Here is a 22,300-nt window from a genome sequence, read left to right as displayed (position 1 = left end):
CTGTACAGCAATATATCAGATGGAACAGGTCCAGAACCCTAAATAGGGGACTTAACAGAGGACTGGCCACCCCACATAGCCTGGTTCCTCTCTAGGTTTCTTCCTGGGTTTTGGCCTTTCTAGGGAGTTTTTCCTAGCCACCGTGCTTCTACACCTGCATTGCTTGCTGTTTGGGGTTTTAGGCTGGATTTCTGTACAGCACTTTGAGATATCAGCTGATGTACGAAGGGCTATATAAATACATTTGATTTGATTTGATTTGCCCCATTAGATGGATGGAGTGATAGGGACAAAAGAGAGAGAGAGAGAATACACAAGAGATCATTTAAAAAATGACACAAACACACTCCATTGTTTTCTCAAAGTGAAGTTAATTTAACACATCATCTTTTCCTTTCTACAATCCCGGTTTAACTTGACTGTACATTCATCTACCCAGCTGTTGGTCCCCGGGAAAAAAAATACATTGTCATCCTCAATCGTTTCTATGTTTCTGAGCACGGATAGCCTACAAACCAGACCAGGAGTACACTGCAATTGTAGTTTAGCAATGCTACTTATGCGTACATATTCAATTCCATTATTATTGCTGTTCTATAATTCTACTGACGGGAACCTCTTCTTTCAGTTGATAAATTGCGTTCCAATTCCAGCATTCCCGATTTCCGGAAGGATTCTTCTTGTTCTAGAACAGAATAGTAGGAAGGGAAGATTATTTTCCCAGCGAACTGACTGACAAATGGGGGAATTATGGGTAACTTACAAAATTCAGGAAGTGTTTTAACGATAGTGAGGTTTGTTTCTTTATGTCCTTTTTTGTTTTGTTGAAACTAAAAACTGTTAAAGGAGTGTTGAAGGCTGCTGGTCTGGTTGTCTTGGTATAACAAGACGCAAGAAAAACCTCTAGATTCACAATCAATCAAAAGTGTAACATTCTGATTCAAATCCTGTTTCTACGAAAGGAAAGGGAGAGAAGAGAGAAAGAGGGATCGATGCCACTTCTCTCCCTCTATCACTCTGTCTATACACATCTCCTGTCACTGTTACACTCATACTGAATTCTCTCACACACACACTTCTATCACCTCTGCATCTTACACACATGAACACATACGCATACACGCATACACACACACACACACACACTTCCATGACCTCTCCATCGCTCTCACACACACACATACACACACAAACACGTCTCATCTTTGCCAACTTCCTGCAATAAGGTCACAATTCCAGAGATCAAATAAAAAAATATCATAAATATCAGATATCCCCAAAATGAACACACAAAAACATAAAAATATTAAAACAAATTCAAAATAATTTCATCAAACGAATGAATCATAATAAGATGCACAGAAGAACAGTAAGACAGTGTGATATCAAGGACTAGTAGACTGAGCCCACAGATGGTAGACTGAGGTCACATCCCAAATGGCACCCTATTCCCCATATAGTGTACTACTGTTGACCAGAGCTCTATGGGCCCTGGTCAAAAGTAGTCCACTTTATAGGGAAAATGGTGCCATTTAGGACACAACCCCAATACACACATTATCCAAAACAAATTAGAATATTACTAGAAAAACGTGGTTTTCTGACTCTCTTCCTTCTCTCTGTGCCCAATTATGAATGGACAAGAATAATGACATATCAGAACATTGTTTTAGTTTAGGAGATTAGGAGTCGCCCAAAATCATAGGGAGCTTGTCAAAAGTAGTGCACTATGTAGGGAATAGGGTGCCATTTGGGAAGTTGCCCCTTTCCCCATTATAGTGCACTGCTTTTGGTCAGTAGTATTGCACTACAATATGGGGATTTAGGCCCCATATAGTGTACTACATTTGGCCAATAGTGCACTCGCTCTGTCGCGAATAGGGTGTGATTTGGACCATGCTCAAGTTATGCTAAAGCTTTAGGAGTTCTACACTAAAGATTCTCCCACCAACACTATAATAATCATAATATTCAGACATATATATATATATATATATATATAAAAAAAACATCAGTAGTAGTAGTAGTAGTAGTACAGTAGAGAAGAATAGAAGAAGAAGCAACAATATTATGTAGCATTCACGTCATCATTCCTCTGTATCTTTTGGGACGGTATAAAGTCCTTTGTCGGAGAACCGGGAAAACGGTTACACGTCAAAACCTAGACAGCTAGAACCAGTACCTGTGTGTGTGAGTGTGAGTATGTGTGTGTATGAGTGTGTGAGAGAGAAATATGGGCAGTTTGTGTGGGTAGTCTTCCAGTGAGTATGTAGAGGGCTGTGTTTGCACTTCAATGTAGTCTATGTGTTTGAGTTGATTCATCTTTTGTTTACATTCTGCAAGAGTGTGTGTGTAAACAGTATATGCCTGTGTGCGACTCTGTATGTGTTTATGTGTACGTTGTCAGTGTGTGTGTGTTTGAGCGTGTGCGTCTGCTCCATTGTGTGTACATGTGTGTGTTTGGCTATGTGCATACTGTCTCTGTATGTCCTCTAACTACTCTATGTATCCTGGTACTGATCCTCCGCTGTCTGGTTCTAGGTGTTAGAAGAGGCTCCGCTGAGCTCTGGGTTTGGCTGCTCAGGGAATGCCGTCTGTGTGGAGGTGGGCTGAGGAGGCTCCCCTCTCTCCTGGAGGTTCTTCTGATTGCGACTGGCCTCCCCCAGGATCTGCAGTCTCCTCTCCTGCTGCTCATCCAGCCCCCGCCACAGCTCTGCACGCTCACACTCCCTCTTCAACTCCCTTGAGGGGAAAGGTGAGGAAGGGTGGAGGGAGAGAGAGAGAGGAGGAAGAGATGGATGGAGGGAGGAAGGGAGAGCAGAAGGGGAAGAGGAAGAGAGAGACAGCTTAGGTTATATACACACTGAGTGTATAAAACATTAGGAACACCTTCCTACTATTGAGTTGCACCCCCCCATTTTGCCCTCAGAACAGCTACAATTCGTCAGGGCATGGTGTCGAAAGCGTTCCTCAGGGATACTCGCCCATGTTGACTTCAATGCTACCCACAGTTGTGTCAAGTTGTGAGGGCAGGGGGTTAAATTGAGTCAGAGAAATGTAAGATAATCTGTACAGCACTTCGTTATAACTGCTTATGGAAAAAGGGCTTTATAAAATACATTTGATTGATTGATTGAAAGATAATGACGTGTGGTGTCAATCAATGCAACTTCCAAATGAGAAAATGCATCCCATAACATTTTAACATGGAAATATCTGTTCTAACAGTAGAAGCCAATTGTGTGGTGTTCAATGGACATAGGCCTACATTCCATGAGATTTAAAAAAACATGCAGGGCTTGACATTAACCTATTTATCCACTTATCCTTCAGACATGGAGGTGACTGAAAATGTTGTCTTGTTGTTTGATGCAAAAAAACACTTTACAAAATAAAATGCATTATTATTTCCATATTATTATTACAGAGAATCAGACAAATTATTCTACCCTTTACCTTATTTGCAATTTAGCTAATTCAAGACTGTCTCAATTTACAAAATGAAGACAAAAAATACTCTTTACCCAACTCGTTTTTTCAAAGATACATGTTTTGTGCTCTTGTAGGAAGTAATCACTCCACCATTGCTGACTACAAATGATCAATAACTGGGCTAATAATTCACTAATTATTAAAGGATATGAACAAATGTGCACGTGGCTCTCGCTTTGAAAATTAAAACAAGCGTATCTGCACATGACCACCCATGCTGTAAACACAGTCCAGTTCAAAGTGAATGGCACAGATCCATATACAGCAACGGCCTATTTGCATATAGGCCTACTGCAGCTCTGATTGGTTATGACACACCAGTCTGTGTAGAGTACAGGCTAAGTCGTGCGTGTCAATACAATAGAATCTTACTCTGAAACATTCTGCCTACAACAAAATCTCTTGCATAGTTAGTTTTACATACTAAGTTAGTTCTGCATACTAACTTAGCATAGTTCATTTTGTTTCGGTATGTTGCATTGAAAGTGGCTAATGTTGCGTTGATTCGATCACAATTCCCACAAGAAAGGGAAATGTTAATAGTGTTAACTAATGAGGAACACTGTAGGAAGTTGAGTGAAGTTCAATCTCGTGCTTCTCTGCACGGGCTGATATTTCTTCTGCGGGGCAGTCCCGGGGAGCTGCGCACCTGCGCATGCATGTAGCTTAGAGGGAACATTGGTGTCAATAAAGATCCTTGAATTGAATGCAAGTGAACACAAAGAGAAAAGGAGAAAGAAAGATGGGAGGATGAGAAACAGGGGTGTTATACACACATATTAGTACACGCACGCTCACTTCTGTTTTTCCACTTTGTAAGAGGCAGTGAGGTCATCAAACAGCTTGCTGTTCATCTCCATAAAGGTCTTCAGAACGTTGTAGATCAGAGAGACTATAGTCCTGCAGAGAGAGAGAGAGATAGAGAGAAGGAGAGGGGGATGGAGGGAGAGAGAAATGGAGGGAGAGTGAAATGGAGGGAGAGAGAAAGAGAGAGATGGAGATGTGAGAAAGAGAGAAGGACAGAAAACGAGTGAAGGTGGGGTTAGAGAGGTATATCTGCAGAGATTCACAGTTCATACAGACTTAAAGAGCAAAGGTTATAGGTTAGGGGTTAGAGGTTAAGGGGTAGAGGTCCCTTACTGGTTCCAGTGCTCCTTGGACACTCTGTAGAGTGTGGCGAAGACCAGCGGTAGAATCACCTGACAGTTCTCCTCTATCAGAGACAGGATGTACTCGTTGTTCCAGAAGTACAATGCCCTCTCTGCTACCTACAGCAGGGAGGGAGAGAGAGATGGAGAGAGGGAGGGAGAAGGAGAGGGAGAGAAAGGGATGGAGGGAGATAGAGAGAGAAAGGGATGGAGAGAGAGAGAAGTAGTGATGGAGAAGGAAGGAAGAGGGAGGAAGATGGATGGAGGGAGGGAGAGCAGAAGGGGAATAGAGGGAGGAAGAACGAGAAAGCTTAGGTTATATACACTGACTGTACAAAACATTAGGAATATCTTCCGACTATTGAGTTGCACCCCCCTTTTGCCCTCAGAACAGCCTCAATTCGTCAGGGTATGGACTCTTCAAGGTGTTGGAAGTGTTCCACAGGTTCATCTCAGCCTATGCCTCCCTCCAGTCCCTCGACTTCTTGGCACTGACGGAAACATGGATCACCACAGACAACACTGCTACTCCTACTGCTCTCTCTTCGTCCGCCCACGTGTTCTCGCACACCCCGAGAGCTTCTGGTCAGCGGGGTGGTGGCACCGGGATCCTCATCTCTCCCAAGTGGTCATTCTCTCTTTCTCCCCTTTCGCCTCCTTTGAATTCCATGCTGTCACAGTTACTAGCCCTTTCAAGCTTAACATCCTTATCATTTATCGCCCTCCAGGTTCCCTCGGAGAGTTCATCAATGAGCTTGATGCCTTGATAAGCTCCTTTCCTGAGGACGGCTCACCTCTCACAGTTCTAGGCGACTTTAACCTCCCCACGTCTACCTTTGACTCTTTCCTCTCTGCCTCCTTCTTTCCACTCCTCTCCTCTTTTGACCTCACCCTCTCACCTTCCCCCCCTACTCACAAGGCAGGCAATACGCTCGACCTCATCTTTACTAGATGCTGTTCTTCCACTAACCTCATTGCAACTCCCCTCCAAGTCTCCGACCACTGCCTTGTATCCTTTTCCCTCTCGCTCTCATCCAACACCTCCCACACTGCCCCTACTCGGATGGTATCGCGCCGTCCCAACCTTCGCTCTCTCTCCCCCGCTACTCTCTCCTCTTCCATCCTATCATCTCTTCCCTCCGCTCAAACCTTCTCCCACCTATCTCCTGATTCTGCCTCCTCAACCCTCCTCTCCTCCCTCTCTGCATCCCTTGACTCTCTATGTCCCCTATCCTCCAGGCCGGCTCGGTCCTCCCCTCCCGCTCCGTGGCTCGATGACTCATTGCGAGCTCACAGAACAGGGCTCCGGGCAGCCGAGCGGAAATGGAGGAAAACTTGCCTCCCTGCGGACCTGGCATCCTTTCACTCCCTCTTCTCTACATTTTCCTCCTCTGTCTCAGGTGGCGTGGCGAGAATCTGTCTCCTCACCACGTGCTCTCACCACTGGTGTCCCCCAGGGCTCTGTTCTTGGCCCTCTCCTATTCTCGCTATACACCAAGTCACTTGGCTCTGTCATAACCTCACATGGTCTCTCTTATCATTGCTATGCAGACGACACACAATTAATCTTCTCCTTTCCCCCTTCTGATGACCAGGTGGCGAATCGCATCTCTGCATGTCTGGCAGACATATCAGTGTGGATGACGGATCACCACCTCAAGCTGAACCTCGGCAAGACTGAGCTGCTCTTCCTCCCGGGGAAGGACTGCCCGTTCCATGATCTCGCCATCACGGTTGACAACTCCATTGTGTCCTCCTCCCAGAGCGCCAAGAACCTTGGCGTGATCCTGGACAACACCCTGTCGTTCTCAACCAACATCAAGGCGGTGGCCCGTTACTGTAGGTTCATGCTCTACAACATCCGCAGAGTACGACCCTGCCTCACACAGGAAGCGGCGCAGGTCCTAATCCAGGCACTTGTCATCTCCCGTCTGGATTACTGCAACTCGCTGTTGGCTGGGCTCCCTGCCTGTGCCATTAAACCCCTTCAACTCATCCAGAACGCCGCAGCCCGTCTGGTGTTCAACCTTCCCAAGTTCTCTCACGTCACCCCGCTCCTCCGTTCTCTCCACTGGCTTCCAGTTGAAGCTCGCATCCGCTACAAGACCATGGTGCTTGCCTACGGAGCTGTGAGGGGAACGGCACCTCAGGCTCTGATCAGGCCCTACACCCAAACAAGGGCACTGCGTTCATCCACCTCTGGCCTGCTCGCCTCCCTACCACTGAGGAAGTACAGCTCCCGCTCAGCCCAGTCAAAACTGTTCGCTGCCCTGGCCCCCCAATGGTGGAACAAACTCCCTCACGACGCCAGGACAGCGGAGTCAATCACCACCTTCCGGAGACACCTGAAACCCCACCTCTTTAAGGAATACCTAGGATAGGATAAGTAATCCCTCTCACCCCCCTTAAGTTTTAGATGCACTATTGTAAAGTGACTGTTCCACTGGATGTCATAAGGTGAATGCACCAATTTGTAAGTCGCTCTGGATAAGAGCGTCTGCTAAATGACTTAAATGTAATGTAATGTAATGGATGCTGGCCCATGTTGACTCTAATGCTTCCCATAGTTGTGTCATGTTGGCTGGATGTCCTTTGGGTGGTGGGCCATTCTTAATACACATGGGAAACTGTTGAGCGTGAAAAACCCAGCAGTGTTGCAGCTACTGGCACCTACTACCATATGGCACCTACTACCATACCCCGTTCAAAGGCAGTTAAATCTTTTCTCTCCCCATTTACCCTCTGAATGGCACACATACACAATCCATGTCTTAATTGTCTCAAGGCATAAAAATCCTTCTATAACCGGTCTCCTCCCCTTTTTCTACGCTGATTGAAGTGGATTTAATAAGTGACATAAATAAGGGATAATAGCTTTCACCTAGATTCACCTGGTAAGTCAGTAATGGAAAGAGCAGGTGTTCTTAATGTTTTGTACACTCAGTGTATAACAGTAGAACAAATCTTTATTGTCCAGAGAATTTGTCCTTTGCAGTTTGTTAGATCAATGTGAGAGGACAGGGGATTGGCTGTCTAGATGTGGTGGGCATGGCCTAACCTGGGAGTGTGGGCTGGAGATGCAGGCAGAGATCTGTTTGTGTGTATGTGCGTGCGTGCATGTGTGAGCTTCAATTTTATTGTGTGTGTGTGCGTGTACCTGGAAGTGTGGGCTGGAGATGCAGGCAGCAATCTGTTTGAAGAGAGGCTCCTGAACACGGATGAACTGAGATGGCTCGATCACATCCAGTATCTCCTCTATCTCCCCTAGGAACATCACCTACAGATGCACACACACACACACACACACACACACACACACACACACACACACACACACACACACACACACACACACACACACACACACACACACACACACACACACACACACACACACACACACACACACACACACACACACACACACACACACACACACACACACACACACACACACAAAGAAAGAAAAACACGCACACAGATGAAGAGACAGATGCACACAAATATACACACAACACGCACGGGCGGGGACACACACACACAGATGCACACACATATGAGAGAAGCACACCATGGGTTTATAAAAAAACACACACACACACAAAGGACATCCAGTCTCACCTCTTTCTGGGTGCAGGTTTTGGGCCAGTATTTGAGGAGCCCTCGTATGATCTGACCAGAAAACAAACAGAGGCAAAGTCCAGCACGGTGTTACAGTGTTTTATGTATACTGGAAGTTCCAGTGTGAGCAGTGACTAACAACAGTAAGGTTGCAAAATTCCAGTAACCGATAATCCAAAATTCCCAGGTTTTCACAAAATCCCAGTTGGAGTAGTCCTGGAATCAGTAGGGAATATGCAGGAAATCCTGCAATCAGGATTTCTGGAAGGCCTGGGATTTCTAGGAAAGTTACTGTGATTTTACAACCCTAAATGACAGAAAAGGTGTTCCTTACATATTCTGTGACAGTAGAATCTTTCTCCATAAACTGGACCACACAGTACGCCAGCTGTAGAGTGGTAGATACATACAGCAGGTTAACACACATACACAGCCCAGCTAGCACATAATGTTCTGAGAACCATATGTTTCTTAGAACTTGGTGAGAGCATGGTTGTCCTATGGTTATTTTGCATTCAACCTTCCCATAACTTTCTGGGAATGGCGCCGTATAGTTGCTCAGCACATTTAAGGAACTTAACAAAAAAAAACATTTTATTACATTTAGAGAATGTTTCCTAAAAGTTCAAACATGGTTATATTTAATTTCAGTTTGATAATGTTCTAGGAATATTCTCCAACTGGTTTGACATTGGGAGTGTTCTCAAATTGTTAAGAAATAACGTTAAGAAAAAACGTTCTTCTGTGGGAAGTACTTCCATAATGTGTTCTGAGAACATTTTACTATAGTTCCCTGAAAGTTTTCCTGTGAGGTCTTATTAACATTCTGAGAATGGAAATTCTAGGTTATTTGAAAGTAATTAAATAATGTTCTGAGAAAATGTTTCAATAAGACTTTTAAAAACACTGCTAGCTTAACTGTGTTGAACTCCAAGCACAGATATAACACATGGAATTTCATCTGTTTAGGCATTAATCATGCAAAAACATAGAATTTTCTTGTGGCATGGCATCAGTGAGATTTTAACCAATGGTCTTCTGTTCGCTATCCATGGAATTTGTCCACTGCGCCACCAGGATGGAGCTAGGATGCCATGTTTTTTTAACTCATACAAAGCTGTTCATTTTAGTATATTCAATCAGACACCATTTCAAAGGAAACGAGCATTCATTAAGATCAGGTGTGGGTAATTAGTGGGCGTAGCTAACACACCTGAACACACTTAACAAGATTTTAAAAAATAAAATTCTTAATGTTTTATTGTTGTTTTTATGGAACATTTTCTTAATGTTCTGAGAACATGACTTTAAATAGAACCATGAGGAAACCTGCAAAAAACTTTATGATGAAATACTGAAATTCCCACAGAAGATCGTGGTATTTTACCATTCTCTGAACATTCAGAGAACATGACTTTAAATAGGAATATGAGGAAACCTTTAAAAAAATGTATGATGAAGTACTGGTTCTTAGAAAGTTATGTGCTAGCTGGGTATCCTGCACCATTTCCAGAATGTTGTGGGAAGGTTGTATGCAAAATAACCATTGGAAAACCATGCTCTCACCAAGCTCTGAGAAACATATGGTTTTCAGAACATTATGTGCTAGCTGGGCTAGCAGTGCTATTAAAAGTCTTATTAAAACATTCAGTGAAAGTTTAAAGGAAAAAAAAAATTTAAACTCAAAATAACCTAGAATTTCGGTTCTCAGAACGTTAATAAAAACTATCAGGAGAACTTACAAGGAACTATAGTAAAATGCTCTCAGAACCTCCCTGCAACCTAAAAATGTAAGTTCCCAGAACATTTAAAAACATTCAGTTTTAACAGTCAGGAGACTTTTATTTTTTAAATTTTTTAATGTAATCTTTATTTAACCAGGAAGGGCTCATTGAGATTAAAATCTATTTTTCAAGAGCGTCCTGGCCAAGATAGGCAGCACCAAGTCATTACAAAAAATGTACAGACAACATGAAAAACTACAAGTAATCTAGTAATAACCATTGAATTCACAAGAGTATAAAACAGAAAATTAAAAACATTGACAGGTCAGGGAATCAGCCTCAAAATCCTTCATCAGTGATTTAAAAACACCAAGTTCTTCCAGTTTAAAAGTATTTTGAAAGGTGTTCCAAGACGATGGCGCAGAGTACATAAAAGCCCTTTAACAAATTCAGTTCAGACATTTGGAACAGTTAGCAGGATAAAGTCCAACGAACGAAGAGTACCCACCACATTTCTGAACAATACAAATGGACAAATAAAAAGGTAGTAAACCTAAAATGGCTTTGTAAATAAAAGTATACCAGTGACTGAACCTATGAGTGACTAGAGAAGGCCAGCCAACCCTGGTATACAAAGTGCAGTGGTGCATAAGGGTTTTGCAGTTTAAAATAAATCTCAAAGTTGTCACGCCTTGGTCATTGTATTTTGTGTTTTTGTTATATGTTTGGGTAGGCCAGGGTGTGACATGGGTTTATATATTGTGTTTCGTATTTGGGGTTTGTATTATTTGGGATCGCGGCTGATTAGGGGTGTGGTATAGGCTTGGCTGCCTGAGGCGATTCTCAATTAGAGTCAGGTGCTTTTCGTTGTCTCCGATTGGGAACCGTATTTAGGCAGCCTCAGTTTCGCTTTGTAATTTGTGAGTGTTTGTTCCTGTCTCTGTGTTGTAGTCACCAGATAGGCTGTAATTAGTTTCACGTTCCGTTCTGTTGTTTTTGTATTTAGTATTCAGTTATTTCATGTACCGCAATTTATTTCATTAAAGTCATGAGTAACCTACACGCTGCATTTTGGTCCGACTCTCTTTCTTCAACAGACGAAAGCCGTTACAAAAGTGCCATGGTAAAGAGTGTCAATTGATCTCAAACACTGACCGGAAGCATTCATAAGTAAAATATACCCAGAGTCTAGTAAAGGCATAAATGTAGCTGATACTAGCCTCCTTCTGGCTTCAAAAGAAAAACAGGCCTTATTCCTAAAATAAAATCCCAATTTCAGCTTCAATTTTTTTGTAAGCTGTTGAATATGCAATTTAAAAGAGAGGCCGTCATCAATTAAAATTCCAAGATATTTATATGAGGTTACAACCTCAATCTCCTTGCCCTGACAGGTAGTAATAGGTGAAAGGTTCAGAGGTCTATTTCTTGCATTAGAAACCACCACTAGTTTAGTTTTGTCAGTATTGAGGATAAGCTTCAATTGACACAAGGTATGTTGAACAGTATAAAAAGCAGTTTGCATGTTCTGGAAAGCTTTTGTAAGAGATGAGGCACAACAGTAAATAACAGTATCATCAGCATAAAAGTTGTGCATTTTGGACATTTTTGTCTATAAATCATATAAATCATTTAAATAAATAATAATTTATATAAATAGTGAATAAGAGAGGACCAAGTACAGAGCCTTGGGGCACACCATTCAAGACAGACAATTTAACAGACATAAGCCCATCAAATTGAGTGCACTGAGTTCTATCAGAAAGATAGTTAGCAAACCATGCAACTGCATGCTCCGAAAGACCTACACTCGACAATCTCTGCCTTAGTATAGCATGAGCAACTGTATCAAAAGCCTTAGAGAGATCAATAAAAAGTGAGACACAGTGCTGTTTTTTGTCAATGGCTTCAGTGATATCATTTAAAACCTTCATGGCTGCTGTAATTGTGCTATGCTTCTTCCTGAAGCCCGATTGGTACACTGTTTAAATAGAGTTAGTAAATAAAAACTATTTTAGCTGTTCACTTACAAGGGTTTCAAGTACTTTCACCAGGGGTGACAGCTTTGAGATTGACCTATAATTATTTAAAAGAGTTGGATCTCCCACCTTTTAAAAATGGTAGGACAAATGCTGATTTCCAGATCGTTGGAATTTCATTACATTCCAGAGTTAGATTGAACAGAGATGTAGTGGTTCAGCTATGAAATCAGCTGCCAGATTTAAAAAGCAGGGATCCAAAAGATCAGGACCAGTAGGCTTTCTCTGATCTAAGGATTTAAGGGCTTTACCACCTGCACTGAGAATGGCAAAAAGCTCAAAATTGGACAGTTCCCAGAACCAATGGGAAACCAAAAACGTACGTTCCAACAACTTCCAAGGAATCAAATTGGCTAGCTGGGAGTACTGTATACTGTGTACGCACTAAAATATTGTATTTTACACATGCACGCACACACATTCAAATACTGTGTGTGTGTGTATATACACACACACACAAACACTGCACACACTCACACCCCATGTGTCGTGTTATGAGCAGTGGTATTGCAGTAATCTGTAGTTTTTTCTTGTTGCAGCATTCCCTAGAGTCAGAATACACACCCACACACACCCACCTACCCACATGTTCCCTAGAGTAGGGTTTCCCGAACTCGGTCCTGGGGCCCACCCCTTGGGTGGAAGTTTCGTTTTTTTGCCCTAGCACTACATGTGGGATGTAAAACCCTGATCCCACCGGATTACTGTTCTAAGGATCGGAAAGATACGTTTTCCAAGTTGGTGCCTGCATGTGTGTGTGTTTCGCGATTGCCCCTCCACCTAGGTGTGTTGCCATGGCGAGTGGGTACCGTGGCGACGGAGTGTGTGTGTTTACTTCGGAAGGAGTGATTTCACAGCCTGCCCTGAGGGGATATGACATAGAGCTTATACCTCTCCTTTCTCTCTCTCTCTCTCTCTTTCTGTATATTTCTCTCAATCTTTCTCTCTCTCTTCCTAACTATCTGTATCACTTTCTTTTTCTCTATAATTCATTCGCTTTCTACCTCTGCATCCCATTCACCTTTTCCCCTCTCGCTCATCTTTTTCACTTTTCTTTTTTTCCACTTTTCTTTTTTTTCACTCTTCATCCCTGACTTTCTCCATCTCTTTCTCCCTATGCACATTATATGGAAAGATCAACAGAGGGTTGGAGTGGAGGTAGAGGGTGAATGGAGGGAGGGATGAATGAGAAAAGCAGGAAAGAACCCGTGATTAAAATAAGACAGGAGTTGAAGCGTTTAAAGGATTAATGTCAGATTAGTGACAAGCCTAGGGTAAATACAGAGTTGTTTTCTGTTGTTAGGTGAGGGATTATCGGTATTGTAGTCTGTTAGGATAGAGTTAATGGTGTTTGTAGTTCCAGGCTAATAAGAGGTGACAACTGGTGACTTTAAAAATGTAAATACAGCAGCCTAAACCAGTGTTTGCCAACTCCAGTCCTCGAGTACCCCAAACCACACACACACACACACACACACACACACACACACACACACACACACACACACACACACACACACACACACACACACACACACACACACACACACACACACACACACACACACACACACACACACACACACACACACGCTTTGGAGCCCCAGACAAACTTGTGTAATTGTGATCGTTTTTCAATCTGAAGGAAGTATGATTTGAAGTGACTGAAATTAGAATGGTATTGGGAAGTTAAGAAGATCATCAGGCAATCATTTTTTTATGATCTTCTGTGTAAAAAAAGTACATCATTGATGATGTTCTTTTTCCCTCAGTCTGATTTAGTGCCTGGTCTTGTCCACTCTTTTCTCATTAGTCCTGTGTGGCTAGTGGGTATTGTAGAGGGAAACATCTTATCTTTCAGTGATGAGGTCATAATAATAATAATAATAATAATGTAGTATACTTCAGGATTTAAAAAAGGAAGCCTTTTTATCTACTTTGCCAGAGGATGGTTACCATTTATGTCTCTGCGTGCAGATTGAAGGAATTTGCTAACAACAGTTAGCTCAATTGCTAACTAGCGTTAGTGCAATGCCTGGAAGCCTATGGTAACTGCTAGCATACTAGTAGATACCATAGACTTCCAGTAATTGTGCTAAAGCTAGTTAGCATTGGCTCACAAAACTTACCTCAAACTTCCTTCATACTGCATGCAGAGACACAAAAATGGTATCCATGAGTTCATCTGACTCTGGGGAAGTAGATAAAGGGCTTCATTGCAAAAATCCCGAAGTATCCCTTTAAAAAGATAGAGGCACATTTGTAGTAAGAAAACAGAAACCGTTCTGTTTATTACAACTGCTTCTCGCAACCACATTTTTAAAATCAGGACCCCACATTGCTACCCCTACTTAGGGAAACAATGAGCTAGACCATGCTGGTCAGACCAGCTAGACCCCTCAAACTCAACTCTGGAAGTCAAAGCCAGTTCCACTGCATTTTTCATTGTTCCTCTCTGCTCAGGGACGGATTTACACCTGGGACACCAGGTGGATGCAGTTAATTATCAGGTAGAACAGAAAACCAGCATGCTCTGGACCCCTTATGGTAAGAGTTGAATACCCTTGAGATAAACCAAACCGACCTGCACTGCTAATGGTTTTTATTTGGGCACTTTGAGCTGATCCTGGCTGGAGTGAATGGGGTTTGCTAACCATGCTCTTTCCCTGAGGGAACTGTGTGTTTGTGTGGTTGGCAGGCCATGCTGTGTGTGTTAATAAATAATACATGGAGTCAGAAGAGAGAAATGCAAGGCAAGCCAACGTTTAGACTCAGAATACATGCACACTAACACACACATATATGCACACACACCAAGGCGGAGATGCATACATACAAGTACATACAGATTTAATAGAGCACACATACGCATATAGAAACCTACACGTAGACACACATTCACAGATACTGGTTGTGTGTGTGTATAAGAGGATGGTGTGAGTTGTGATCACAGCTGGATGTGCAGTCAGTCAGTCTGTATTGTGACTTGACGCCGGTCTCTAGTGGTCATGGGTACACATGACAGTCTCATATAATATTTAAAGCGGCCTTATTTAACTTTTTGGACAACCTAACAAATTTCGCATAGAAATGTGAGTTATAGATCTGTCCTTCTGAAAGCAAGTCAAAGACGCGGTAGATCTGTTCTGTGTGCGCTATTTCTATGCTTCCTGTTCTTAAGCTTCATTTTTGCTTCAAACTATATTTTTGGTTATTGAAAATTTATTTCACAGCAGTTTAGATTGTACAATGATTCTCTACACTATACTTGCTTGTTTTGTCACATAACCTGAAATTAGGTGAAGTAGTAGAGTTTTAGCAACCAGGAAATGATTTCACCATAATGCACCTTTAACTCTTAGTACTGGGAAACAGAGCGAGTGAGCGAGAGAGCATGTGTGTTTGGCAGGCCGTGCTGTGTGTGTTAATAAATAATACATGGAGTCTGAAGAGGGAAATGTAGGGCAAGCTGACGTTTATACTCAGAATACACACACAAACACTGACACATTCACAAACACATATATATGCACACACACGCCAAGGCTGAGATGCAAAGATACATGTACATACAGATTGAATAGAGCACACAAACATATATAGAAACCTACACATTGACACAGACACACACATTCACAGATACTGGTTGTGTGTGTCTATAAGAGGATAGTATGAGTTGTGATCACAGCTGGATGTGCAGTCAGTCTGACTCCAGGCTGGTCTCTAGTGGTCATGGGTGCACAATGCAATCTCATTTAATATTTAAAGCTGCAATGTGTAACCTTTTTGGCAACTCAACCAAATGCACATAGAAATGTGACTTGTTTTGGTTATGGAAAATTTATTTCACAGCGGTTTAGATTATAGAATGATTTTCTACACTATAATTCCTTATTTTGTCAAGTATTTGAATTTTAGCATCCAGAAAATTATTTCTCCATAGCGCACCTTTAACTCTTAGCACTGGGGAACACACAGACAGACAGACAGACAGACAGACAGACAGACAGACAGACAGACAGACAGACAGACAGACAGACAGACAGACAGACAGACAGACAGACAGACAGACAGACAGACAGACAGACAGACAGACAGACAGACAGACAGACAGACAGACAGACAGACAGACAGACAGACACAGAAAGACAGACAGACAGACAGACACACAGACAGACAGAGACAGACAGAGAGACAGGCAAACACTAACAGAGATAGACAGACCTACAGAGACAGAGAGACAGACAGAGAGACAGGCAAACACAGACAGAGACAGACAGACAGAGAGAGAGAGAGACAGAGAGAATGACTGACCTGTGCATGGAAGATGGACAGAGACTTGGCTGTGTGTAGAGGTATCAGGACTCGAACCAGGAACTGCTTGTGTTCCGACTTCAAGGGCAGAGCAAACCCGTTTATAATGCTGTAGACAGAGAGAGAAGCTTACCTATGAAATAAATAAAAATTCAAGCAGACAGCCTAAGGAAATTTACAAAAATAACAAATTGTTTGATCAAATATGCAAAAACAGGTTTTTAGACATTTGTGCAAATGTAGGAAAGGCGTCCAGTCAATGGGACAGTTGTAAATCATGCAGAGCCTTGTCACGATCGCAGATTTTAGTGAAACAACAAATGTCGAAACATATAAGTGTCTTATATCGGCTGAAAGCTTAAATTCTTGTTAATATAACTGCACTGTACAATTTACCGTACCTATTACTGAGAAAAAATGCCATGCTATTGCTTGAGGAGAGCTCCTAACAACGAAACACTTTTTTCACCACGATATGTTTGATAAATTCACCTCTGAAGGTGAAATGTGTACTTAAATTCTGCTAGATACAATCCTTTTTCATATCCTAAAAAGGTCCATATAGCATGCATGATCGATTTTGTATTTCCACTTTTTCAATTTGCAAAGAAAGGAACCTGAAAATCTAACCCTAAACGTTGTTTCAACCAGTGAAATCACGTTTGTTTGTATTCCTCAGAGATCCTAGAACGTAACCAGACTTCACTATATAATTAGGGGTGTGGTATATCATATAGGACACCATATTTGGTGAGATAGCGACACCTTCATGGCACGCCGATGACGCGGGCGGTCTTCACTTGAACAACTCTAACTTGGTCAAATAAGCACCAATCGGGATCAAACAAAGCTAGCTAGATAGCCAATGAGCTGGGCTTTACGAGAGAATGTAGCTAATAATCTTGTTCGAAAGCATGCCTTTTACTTTTGGACAAAAATTATAAGATTATTCAGAGTTGTGAAGTTATGAAAACTGGTTGTTTTGCAAATGTTGAACTTATAATATGGCTACTAATACTGGAAAAGCTCATTCAAAGTCCAAGTATACAGATTTGACGATATTCTTTCAGAAAAATGTCATATGAATGCAAATGACTCCTTCACGATTTGCCCAAATGTACCTAGGTGACTTCACACTGAATGTCATGAAGTTTGCTCATACTTCAAGTTATCCATCTGAAACTTTGCACATACACTGCTGCCATCTTGTAGACACCATCGGAATTACAACCAGAGTGGTGGCTAGAACTGGGACCGTTCTGTTGCATTTCAAAGATGGTGGTAGAAAAAAAAACAGTTGTTTTTTTCTATGTATTTTCTTTTACCAGATCTATTGTGTTATATTCTCTACAATCAATTCACATTTCCACAAACTTCAAAGTGTTTCCTTTCAAATGGTACCAAGAATATGCATATCCTTGCTTCAGGGACTGAGCTACAGGCAGTTAGATTTGGGTATGTCATTTAGGCGGGGGAAAAAAAGGGGGGGGCAATCTAAGAAGTTTAAAAAATATATAATATCACATTTACATAAGTATTCAGACCCGTTACTCAGTACTTTGTTGAATCAACTTTGGCAGCGATTATAGCTTTGAGTCTTCTTGGGTATGATGCTACAAGCTTGGCACACCTGTAGTTGGGGAGTTTCTCCCATTCTTGTCTGCAGATCCTTTCAAGCTCTGTGATGGGGAACATTGTTGCAAAGCTATTTTCAGGTCTCTCCAGAGATATTCGAATGGTTTCAAGTCCAGGCTCTGGCTGGGCCACTCAAGGATATTCAGACTTGTCCCGAAGCCAGTCCTGCATTGTTTCGGCTGTGTGCTTAGGGCCATTGGGGCGGCAGGGTAGCCTAGAGGTTAGAGCGTTGGACTAGTAACTGAAAGGTTGAAAAGTTCAAATCCCTGAGTTGACAAGGTACAAATCCGTCATTCTGCCCCTGAACTGGCAGTGAACCCACTGATCCTAGGCTGTCATTGAAAATAATAATTTGTTCTTAACTGACTTGCCTTGTTAAATAAAGGTAAATAAAATAATTGTTCGAGTGGAAAGTGAACCTTCGCTCCAGTCTGAGTTCCTGAGCGCTCTGGAGAAGGTTTTAATCAAGGATCTCTCTGTACTTTAATCCGTTCATTTTTCCCTCGATCCTGACTAGTCTCCCAGTCCTTGCTGCTGAAAAACATCCCCACAGCATGATGCTGCCAAACCACCATGCTTCACCGTAGGGATGGTGCCAGGTTTCCTCCTGACATGACGCTTGGCATAGGCCAAAGAGTTCAATCTTGGTTTCATCAGACCAGAGAATCTTCTTTCTCATGGTCTGAGAGTCCTTTAGGTGCCTTTTGGACAAACTCCATGCGGTCTCTCATGTGCCTTTTACTGAGGAGTGGCTTCCATCTGGCCACTCTACCATAAAGGCCTGATTGGTGGAGTGCTGTAGAGATGGTTGTCCATCTGGAAGGTTTATTGCTCTGACATGTACTGTCAACTGCTGGACCTTATATAGATAGGATTGTGCCTTTCCAAATCGGGTCCAATCAATTGAATTTACCACAGGTGGACTCCACTCAAGTTGTGGAAACATCTCAAGGATGATCAAAGGAAACACCTGAGCTCAATTTCGAGACTCATAGCAAAGGTTCTGAATACTTAAGTAAATAAGGTATCAAATTTTTTTAATGTTCAAATGACTACAAAACCTGTTTTCACTTTGTCATTATGGGCTATTGTGTGTAGATTGATTAGGACATTTTTTTATTTGATACATTTTAGAATAAGGCTGTAATGTAACAAAATGTGAAGGGGTCCGAATACTTTCCGAATGCGCTCTACATGATCAAATACAAATCTTAGAATCAACTATTAAAGACTACCAGAACCCACTGGATTCTCCAGTTACATTGAATGAACTACAGGACAAAATACAAAACCTCCAACCCAAAAAGGCATGTGGTGTTGTAGGTATCCTAATTGAAATGATAAAATACACAGACCACCAATTCCAATTGGCTATACTTAAATTCTTTAACATCACCCTCAGCTCTGGCATCTTCCCCAAAATGTGGAACCAAAAAGTGGAGACAAATTGGACCCCGATAACTACCATGGGATATGCGGCAACAGCAACCTTGGGGAAATCCTCTGCATTATCATTAACAGCAGATTCCTACATTTCCTCAGTGAAAACGATGTAGTGAGCAAATATCGAATTGGCTTTTCACCAAATTCCCATATGTCAGACCACAAACTCACCCTGCACACCCAAACAAACCAAAACAAAGGCAAAGTCTTCTCATGCTTTGTTGATTTAAAAAAAAGATGTTGACTCAATTTGGCACGAGGGTCTGCTATATTGATGGAAGCAGTGTTGAGGGAAAAACATAGAACATTATAAATCCATGTATACAAGTGTGAGGTTAAAATTGGCTAACAACACACACATCTCTTTCCACAGGGACCTGCAGTGAGACAGCGATGCAGTTTGAGCCCCACCCTCTTCAACATCTATATCAACGAATTGGCGAGGGCACTAGAACAGTCTGCAGCACCCGACCTCGCCCTACTAGAATCTGAAGTCAAATGTCTACTGTTTGCTGATGATCTGGTGCAGCAGCACCCATCTGGTACAGCAGCACCCAGATCTTCTGCACTGATTCTGTCAGACCTGGCCCTGACAGTAAATCTCAGTAAGACAAAATAATGGTGTTCCAAAAAAGGTCCAGTTTGCTAGGACCACAAATATAAATTCCATCTAGACACCGTTGCCCTAGAGCACACATAAAGCTATACATATCTCGGCCTAAACATCAGTGCCACAAGTAACTTCCACAAAGCTGTGAATGATCTGAGAGACAAGGCAAGAAGGGCGTTCTACGCCATCAAAAGGAACATAAAATTCGACATACAATTAGAATCTGGCTAAAAATACCCATTGTCGTTTATGGTTGTGAGGTCTGGGGTGTGAGGGAGTTCTGAGGGAAATATGTTTCTAATATGGTCATACATTTGGCAGGAGGTTGGGAAGTGCAGCTTAGTTTCCACCTCATTCTGTGGGCAGTGTGCACATAGCCTGTCTTCTCTTGAGAGCCAGGTCTGCCTACTGCGGCCTTTCTCAATAGCAAGGCTATGCTCACTGAGTCTGTACATAGCCAAAGCTTTCCTTCATTTTGGGTCAGTCACAGTGGTCAGGTATTCTGCCACTGTGTACTTTCTGTTTAGGGCCAAATAGCATTCTAGTTTGCTCTGTTTTTTTGTTAATTCTTTCCAATGTGTCAAGTACTTATCTTTTTGTTTTCTCATGATTTGTTTGGGTTTAATTGTGTTGCTCTCCTGGGGCTCTGTGGGGTCTGTTTGTGTTTGTGAACAGAGCCCCAGGACCATCTTGCTTGGGAATCGCCTCCTTTTAGGTGGTTGTAGAATTTAACGGGTCTTTTCTGGATTTTGATAATTAGCCTAATTTTGCTCTGCAGAGTCTCGATTTGGTGTTTGTCTCATTTTGTGAGTTATTGGTTGGTGACCAAAGCCTCACAACCATAAAGAGCAATGGGTTCTCTACTGATTCAAGTATTTTTTGCCAGATCCTTGCGGACGCCTCCGAGCGGCTAGGTAGGCTGTTTGGAGAGTTTATCTGATTAAAAAATATATACTATTATGTCCTCTCCCCACACTTCTAAACCCAAAGTTGCACCCCTGCCTGTGGCACTGATGTTTAGGCAGAGGTATGTATAGTTTTCTCTCTCTCTCTCTCTCTCTCTCTCTCTCTCTCTCTCTCTCTCTCTCTCTCTCTCTCTCTCTCTCTCTCTCATAGTTGTTATTTGTGTCTGTCTTCTGTTTATTTTTTTTCTGTTTATCGTTTTTTCCCCTTGTTTTCTCTCTTCCTATTTGAGGAATGAAAGAGAGAGAAATAGCTATGGAGGATAAAATAGAACAGATGTTTTTCTCTTCCATTCCTTTTCTATATCTGCCTCTCTCCATTGCCTCTCTCTCTATCGCATCCCTCTCTAATCCTCCGTTTCTCATCCTCTCTCTTCTGTCTACGGCACCCCTATATACCCCTCTATTTCATTCTCTCTCCCCTCCCGTCTCTTTCTCTCCACCCTCTCTCTCCCTTTCTTCTATCTATCAGTGAGTTTGTGGGTGGGTCTATAAATACTCAGTCAGCATCAACCTGAAGCCCACACCCCCTCCTTCCCCCAAAACATTGACTCACTCCCTCACCCTCCCTCCCTCCATTTCTCTATCTCTCAATCTTCTCAGTCCCAGCATGAAGAAACCTAGAATCAATGGTATGTTTTGTTGACTTGGGAGAAAGATAAACAGTGTGTGTCACTTGTAGTAAGGGAGAAAGAGAAACTGTGTGGAAAAACTATGGAAAAATTAGGAGAATTGCATGAAGTTTGTAATAAAATTGCAAAATTTTCTCCCCAAGCCATGGCAAAATGTGTAGAATTGCAAAAAATGTACTTTAAAAGTCCAATGCAGCTGCTTTTATCTCAATATCAAATCATTTCTGGGTTACAATGAAGTACTTTACAGTGATTGTTTTAAAATAAAATGGTAAAAAAAAATATATAAAAAAATAGCTTTGTTGTAAAAAGTAATTTCTCAAGTAAGAATTTTGCTAGGACTGTCTGGGAGTGGTCTGAGTGTGAAGGGAAAACTGAAAACTAGCTGTTATTGGTCTATTAACTAATTACACCATGCAGTCCAAAACTCCAAACCACCCAAGCAGGCTTAAATTTCAGGCAGTCTTTTCAAACAGCTAAACACTAAAAGGGCATCATCATGTAAAACATGTCACAGTATTGTTCCAACCTCATAATGTGTAAATATATATAAAGCACAGGGAAATCACCTTGTTGACTGCACTTTGGCTTGAAAGGGATAGTTCAGCCAAATTACAAATCGTCCGAAAGTATTTACAATTGATTGGGAAGCTCATAAAGGTCACTTATAGAGGTTTTGAACA

General features: G+C 42.0%; 1 protein-coding gene across 1 annotated transcript in view; it reads right to left on the bottom strand.

Annotated features, from left to right (window-relative positions):
* Nucleotides 1–351: 351 nt before the first annotated feature.
* Nucleotides 352–22,300, bottom strand: part of LOC124014488 (serine/threonine-protein phosphatase 2A 56 kDa regulatory subunit beta isoform-like) — a 48,292-nt gene continuing 26,343 nt past the window's right edge. The window contains exons 7-13 of the mRNA XM_046329553.1: nucleotides 16,336–16,444; nucleotides 8,596–8,649; nucleotides 8,262–8,312; nucleotides 7,798–7,917; nucleotides 4,633–4,760; nucleotides 4,291–4,392; nucleotides 352–2,742 (exon numbers count right to left, since the gene is read on the bottom strand). Of these exons, the coding sequence (XP_046185509.1) occupies nucleotides 2,538–2,742; nucleotides 4,291–4,392; nucleotides 4,633–4,760; nucleotides 7,798–7,917; nucleotides 8,262–8,312; nucleotides 8,596–8,649; nucleotides 16,336–16,444 (769 nt within the window). The 3' untranslated portion in view covers nucleotides 352–2,537. The remainder of the gene's footprint in view (nucleotides 2,743–4,290; nucleotides 4,393–4,632; nucleotides 4,761–7,797; nucleotides 7,918–8,261; nucleotides 8,313–8,595; nucleotides 8,650–16,335; nucleotides 16,445–22,300) is intronic.

This window comes from Oncorhynchus gorbuscha, linkage group LG25 (assembly GCF_021184085.1).
Source record: "Oncorhynchus gorbuscha isolate QuinsamMale2020 ecotype Even-year linkage group LG25, OgorEven_v1.0, whole genome shotgun sequence".
In the NCBI taxonomy this organism is placed as follows: domain Eukaryota; kingdom Metazoa; phylum Chordata; class Actinopteri; order Salmoniformes; family Salmonidae; genus Oncorhynchus; species Oncorhynchus gorbuscha.
The sequence above is the reverse complement of the archived record's forward strand: the minus strand, read 5'-3'. Positions and strand labels throughout refer to the sequence as shown.